The sequence below is a fragment of the Mus caroli genome, chromosome 7 (assembly GCF_900094665.2).
Source record: "Mus caroli chromosome 7, CAROLI_EIJ_v1.1, whole genome shotgun sequence".
Classification (NCBI taxonomy): Eukaryota; Metazoa; Chordata; class Mammalia; order Rodentia; family Muridae; genus Mus; species Mus caroli.
Window position 1 is genome coordinate 89,693,503 of NC_034576.1, and position 7,169 is coordinate 89,700,671.

Genomic DNA, 7,169 nt, shown 5'->3' on the forward strand with positions numbered 1-7,169 from the left:
CCAGTACAGGGGAATGCCAGGGCCAAAAAGGGGGAGTGAGTGGGGAGGGGAGTGAGGGACTTTTGGGATAGCATTGGAAATGTAAATGAGGAAAATACCTAATTAAAAAAAAAAAAAAGAAGTAGGGATAGGGAAGATTTATTTTCCCAGTCAGTAGGTTATGAATTTTTCCTATGGATGGTGTCTTTGTCCTTACAGAAGCTTTACAGTTTCCTGAGGTCCCATTTATTAACTCTCGATCTTAGAGCCTGAGCCACTGGTATACTGTTCAGAAAATTTCCCACTGTTACAATCAGTTCAAGGCTATTTCCAACATTCTCTCCTATTAAATTGAGTTTATCTGGTGTTAGTTTAGGTACCTGATCCACTTGGACCTGAGCTTTGTGAAAGGTGATAAATATGGATCTATTTTCATTTTCCTATATAGAGAGCAACAGTTATACTAACACCATTTATTGAAGATACTTGCTTTTTTTCTACTGTATTTTTTGGTTTCTTTGTCAAAGATCAAGTATCCATAGGTGTATGGGTTTACTTCTGGGTCTTCGATTTTACTCCATTGATTAACCTTTCTGTCTCTGTACCAACCCCATTCAGTTTTTGTTTGTTTTTTTTCCCACTATTTATCAGTACTGCAACCTGAGGTTAGAAAAGGTTATTTTCACTGGATGCTTTTTTATTATTGAAAATTGTTTTGGTAGTCCTGGGTTGTTTTTCCATATGAAGTTGAAAATGTCTTTCCATGAAGAATTGTGTTAGAATTTTGATGGGGGTTTCCCTAAATCTGTAGACAGCTTCTAGTAAGGTGGCCATTTTACTATGTTAATTCTAGTAATGCATGAGCATAAGTGATCTTTCTATCATCAGAGGCCTTCCTGGAAGTTTTTTTTTTCAGAGATACGAACTTCTGGCTTTAGAAATATTTCACTTGCTTGGAAAGAGTTATACCAAGTTGTTTTATACTATTTTTAGCTATTGTGAAGGGTGCTGGTTTTCTAATTTCTTTCTCAGACTGTTTATCATTTGTATAAAAAATGCTACTGATTGTTTTGAGTTAATTATTAATCCTGCCACTTTGTTGAAGTTGTTCCCGAGTTGTCAGAGATCTCTGGTGGCATTTTGTAGTTGATTATACATACTATCATATCTTCTAAAAATAGTGGTACTTTTTGATTTTTTTAATTTATATCTGCTTATCTCCTTTAGTGGGCTCTTTGCCATAGCCAGAACCTTAAATCCTATATTTAAGAGATTTCAGAATAGTGCACGAATGACTTGATTATTTTTAAGTGGGTAAAAGAAATTGGAGTATTTGAATATGTCTACTTACCAATTTTGATAACACTGTTTAGCAGAATCAAAAAGCAAATACAAAATGAAACAAATGTACATCTTTCAATGCAGAGACTCTGTATATGGAAAAGAGCATCACTTTTCACTTTGATCTATTAGCATAATTGATTGAAAAAACTAATACACTATTGTGTAATCTACAAGTATAAGAATAGAAGGAATATACAAAAACCTACATCTATTATGTTCTGTCAAGATTATTTTTGAGGAATTTACCATAATTTAGATCATGGTATTTCTTAATAAATACTACATCAATGAGAGTATAGCATAGGAAATCTTACATAAATAAGTGAAATTAAGAGAAACTGTATCCTACCACAATTCACACATTGAATAACAACTAAACATAATGTTTTTGATTGTAGAGAAATTAGGTGATGATTTTTCATGTCATCTCTTCCTCATTATCAGTGCTTTTTGTTGTTGGTTTGTTTTTTTGTTTTGTTTTTTGAGACAGGGTTTCTCTGTATAGCCCTGGCTGTCTTGGAACTCTGTAGACCAGGCAGGCCTTGAACTCAGAAATCTGCCTGCCTCTGCCTTCCAAGTGCTGGGATTAAAGGCGTGTGCCACCATGCCCAGCTCTATCAGTGCTTTTTTAATGATACTTTTATTTTGGAGATTATAATATGATTACATTTTTTTCTTTCCTTATCTTTCCTACAAAAACGTGCAAACATACCTCTTTACACTTTTTCAAATTGTGACATTTTATTAAGTGCTCTTAGATGTGTGCGCTCTCTCTCTCTCTCTCTCTCTCTCTCTCTCTCTCTCTCACTCTCTCTCGAACACACACACACACACACACACACACACTATTTGTTATATGATTCACAAAGGAAGACAATTTTACTCACTCTCCATATTCCTTCATTATCTGTGATTCTCTAAGCTAGAATTTTGCATGTTTCTTCCCTTCTCCAAAGTGTCATGATTTTGTTTTTGTTTTTGTTTTTTTATTTCAGTCAGCTGAGGCTTAAAAAACCCTTTATGGTGAGATATTTATGTGTGTTACATGCAATCTTTCTAGAATATCCATGTCCATAATAAATTCTCCATTTCTCTAATGCTTACACTCTTCACATAATCTCTTTCATAATTTTCTAGCCTTAACTGAGGAATTGGTTTTGTAGTTGTATCCATCTGACTGAATTCCAAAACTCTAAATTTTACTGACAATGATATTCTCTAATGATGTCTTTTTCAATGGTAAGTTTCTATAAAAAATGTTAAAGACTGTAAATATTAGTATTTATAAGAATAAATGTATAAAATAGAGCCAGGGATTATAACAGTTTAGTAAAATGTTGGCTGTTAATTCTTTTCTAAGACATAAAGTGGTAGAGTTTCTATGTACAAATATTTGCTTTAAACCACATAGAAGACCATACTTTTTGCTGACACATCTCCTTCTAAATTCTTCTTTTGCATAATATACACAAGTATAAGTAGAAAAAAGTGTGATTCTATGAGTGATCAATCTAAGGTATATTATTGTGGAAACACAAAATATGTTTATTATGTATATTATGTAATAGTACAGTCTTGGTTTTGAAAAATATAATAAATACTTTGAATATATTAGATAAATATGAATAAAAGCTTGCATAAAGAATATAAGCATTGGAAATTAGGATCACATCTAAAACAGCTCCCATGTTTTATTTGCATCTAACACAATATATCAGTGTAATTTAATTATGATTTTCTACAGCATAAGCTTAGCATATCTTGTGATTATTATGGAAAATTAAATCTGACAATTCTTCTCTTCTTATACTAGACATGGAGCAATGCGTGAAGTGTCCAGTAGATGAGTATGCAAACACTGATCAAACTAACTGCCTCAAAAAAGTTGTGTCCTTTCTGGATTATGAAGAACCCTTGGGAATGGCTCTGGCTGTTTTGGCTGTGTTCTTTTCTTTTCTTACAGTTATTGTACTCTGTGTCTTCTTGAAACACCGAGACACTCCCATAGTCAAGGCCAATAATGAAACTCTCAGCTATGTCCTACTCATCTCCCTCATATTTTGTTTTATTTGTTCCTTGCTCTATATTGGTTATCCCACTATGGTTAGCTGCATTCTGCAACAGACCACGTTTGCCATTGTGTTCACTGTGGCTGCCTCTAGTGTCTTAGCCAAGACAATTACTGTAGTTCTAGCATTTAAGATCACTGTTCCAGGAAGAAGACTGAGGTGGCTGCTACTCTCAGGGGCACCTAATTACATCATTCCCATATGCACCATGATCCAAATGATTCTCTGTGGAATCTGGCTGGGAACTTCTCCTCCATTTGTTGATTTGGATCTACACATGATACATGGCCACATCATCATTGTTTGCAACAAGGGTTCAGTAACTGTCTTCTACTGTGTCCTGGGATACATGGGCTCTCTTGCTCTTGCAAGTTTCACTGTGGCTTTCCTGGCCAGGAATCTGCCTGACACATTCAATGAAGCCAAGCTCCTGACATTCAGCATGCTGGTGTTCTGCAGTGTCTGGATCACCTTCCTCCCTGTTTACCACAGCACTAAGGGAAAGACTATGGTTGCTGTGGAGGTCTTCTGTATCTTGGCCTCCAGTGCAGGGATGCTTCTTTGCATATTTCTCCCAAAGTGCTACATTATTCTGTTGAGACCACAAATAAATTCTTTTAATGAGTTTAGGAAAATAAGTGCAAAAGCTATAAATATTAATTGAATTTAATTGCTTATTTAGTACACCGAACATAGTCTCATGATCACCAAAATGCTTACTATGTATTATATCATTATATGAGTTTCTATCATTAAAAAAATGTAGAAAAATGCTGGACAATAAAAATCTAGCATATGACCTGGACATTATTTTATAGGATCAAACCATGAAATCTGGTTTTTTTTTTTTATTGAATTGTCTGATATATGAAAAAAAATGATACTTTTTTACACATTAATTCATTTAATATCTAGTACAAATAATGTGTTATTATTAGATGCCAAGAAAAAATATTACCACGTGGATTTTTATATAGATTACATTTAATTATATATATATATATATATATATATATATATATATCTGCAAGGGAATCTATAAAACATTTAAATATTTTCTATGTGAGTTGGTATCACAGGACTTAAGAGGATAAGAATTGCAAGGAAGGCTCAAAGGAGGATGCTCAGAATAAGTAGAATAATAATTGAATGTGGATTGTGGGAGAGAATTGCGTGACAGAGGGAATGGGTTAAGGATTAAGATGGTCAGGTGTAGGGACAGATATATAGAGAGAGCCAGATCTGAAAAAAAGGCATTAAGAGTGGGAGAAGGCATCTCAATCATGTATCAGAGACCTGGGGTGGGGGAGGATTCAAAGAGTTTAAGAGAGGGATTTTAGCTGAGATTCCTGGCAGGGTAGGATTTGGAGCCTGAAATGGCCATCTCCTATAAAATAGCAGGGAACCCTGTGGAAATAAACCACAAACCCTTCACACAATATGCTGTCTTCCAGACTACATTGAATTGCAGGGGCAGTGATGGAGCAGAGATTGAGGCAATAACTAACCAATGATTGGGCCCTCTTAAGACTCATCCCATGGACAAGAACTAATCCCTGAAATTACTTAAGTTACTATATTATCTTTGCACTAAAAAACCTAGCATAGTTATACTCTGAGATGCTCCACTCAGCAACTGACAAAAACAGATACACAGAATCATAGATAAATATTGAACACGGCTCAGGTGTCCTATGAAAAATTGTGGGAAGGACTGAAAGACCCAAATGACTCAAGGCCTCCAGAAGAAGTCGAAAAGAGACAACTGACCTGGACCCTTGGGAACTCCCAGAGATGAACTATCAACTATTGATCATATATGAGGTGGACCTAAGGTGCCTGCACAAATGTAGCAGAAGTGCAGCATGGAACTGTGGAACAGTCAAAGGCAGCCTGTTTTGTGGCTGAGCTAGGTTTATGGAGACCCAGCAGTGTTCCTCCAAGGGAGAGAAGGTGTTTGCCATGTCCCCAGACACCAGGCTCCTAACATGAAACCTCAGCTCCATAACTGTGTGGCCTTCAGACACATAGGGCAAGGCTCTAAGCCCCTGGTATTTTGTTTGAACTCCACCACCACAATTACCTGGCAACAGCAAGGTAGTCCTGGCCCACTATAAAAGGTGCTGCTTGCCCCCTCCTCTCTCTCTTACTCTCTTAGTCTTGTCTCTCTTTCTTGACCTCTTGTTACCCCTCTCTCTGCATTCCTTTCTCCCCCTCTACATGTGGCCATGGCCAGCCTCTACTTCTCTACTCTCTCCCTCTTTCCATTTTTCTATGCCTCTCCTCCTACCTTTTTTGCTCCCCTTCCATAACCTCAGGCCAATACTGAGAAAAGGGTGTAAAGTTTCACTCATCACAACTCTCCACCATAGCAATAAATGATTTTAAACCATAGATTGCCTCTTCTCATCTGGATCTGCCATGCTGGAGCAATGGAGTAGGACTTCCTCTAGAGCTGTATATAAACACCTGCAGAAAGGCCTCTCTGCTTTCTCAGCAAAGGTTTCACATGAGTCAAGCCACCTGCTCAAGCAACCCAAAGACTCTAGTACCCAAGGGACCCAGCCAAAGCTCGCTGGTCCTGTTCCTTTCCCTTTGGCTCTGGGCCTGAGACCAACCACTGTCCCACACTCCATTCTCAGCTCTTTTGTGGCATCCAGTATCATCTGCTTTGCCCAAAAGTTAAAACCTGCTGTCCCATGCCTCCATGCAGGCACTGGGACCCAGAGCCTGACTCTGGCAGTTTCACAGGGACCTCACACTGTGCCTCCCCATCCCACCCCCGATGAGGTCCTGTGGTTTCTCCAAGCCTGACACCAGTCCCGTGGATTTGCTGGGATGCACTCAGTCAAACTTCCTGCATCCCTCCTCCATGAGCAGACAGACTCGGGCCACCATTTTATTTTATTTTATTTTATTTTATTTTATTTTTTATTTATTTTTTTTGTTTGTTTGTTTGTTTTTTGTTTTTTTTTTTGTTTTTTAGACAGGGTTTCTCTTTGTAGCCCAGGCTGTCCTGAAACTCAGAAATCTGCCTGCCTCTGCCTCCCAAGTGCTGGAATTAAAGGTGTGCACCACCACCACCCAGCTTCGGGCTACCATTTTAACCTACTGCAAGCACCTGGAACAGAGGCTGTCTGTGTCTCTATTATTTGCCTGTGTAACCTATTCCCATGACTGGGCACCATCTCTGGCCTCAATGGGAGAACATGTGCCTGGTCCTACAGTGACTTGATGTCTCATTGTGAGTTGGTACCTGGAGGCGAATGGTTCACTCCTTCTCAGAAAGGAAGGGGAGGATAGAAAATGGGGAGGCACCATGTGAGGTGAGTAATTAGAGGAGAAGCTGTGACCAGCATGTAAATTCGATGAATACTTTAATGGGAAAAATGAATGATTCACCTGAGCTCTTGTTCCCAGGAAGAAAACATTATGTAACTTAAAATACAAGCAAGGAATGAAAACCCAATAAAGAAAATTCCTCCAACTACAAACAGATACTATAACAGTGTTTCCTTTTTTGTACCATTATTAATGTTTCCTCTATTAATATGAAGACTTCATAACTTGGAGATATTTTATAACTTATATTGTAATGTTATTGAAGAGCTCATGACTAAGGATACTAATGGGCCTATAACATAGTGTTGTATTTTGTTATATAGTCATAGTACCATATGTTTTTTAAAGTAATTATGTTTATGTCGGTAACATAGACTTCTGTCAAACATATTCACAAACATGCAGTAATATGATACCCAAAAGTCAATTGAGAAA

General features: G+C 37.5%; 1 protein-coding gene across 1 annotated transcript in view; it reads left to right on the top strand.

The window, feature by feature from the left end:
- LOC110298405 (vomeronasal type-2 receptor 116-like) overlaps positions 1-4,056 on the top strand; it is a 23,178-nt gene extending 19,122 nt beyond the window's left edge. Inside the window, exon 5 of the mRNA XM_021167634.1 lies at positions 3,137-4,056. Within this exon, the coding sequence (XP_021023293.1) occupies positions 3,137-4,056 (920 nt within the window). The remainder of the gene's footprint in view (positions 1-3,136) is intronic.
- The last annotated feature ends 3,113 nt before the right edge of the window (positions 4,057-7,169 follow it).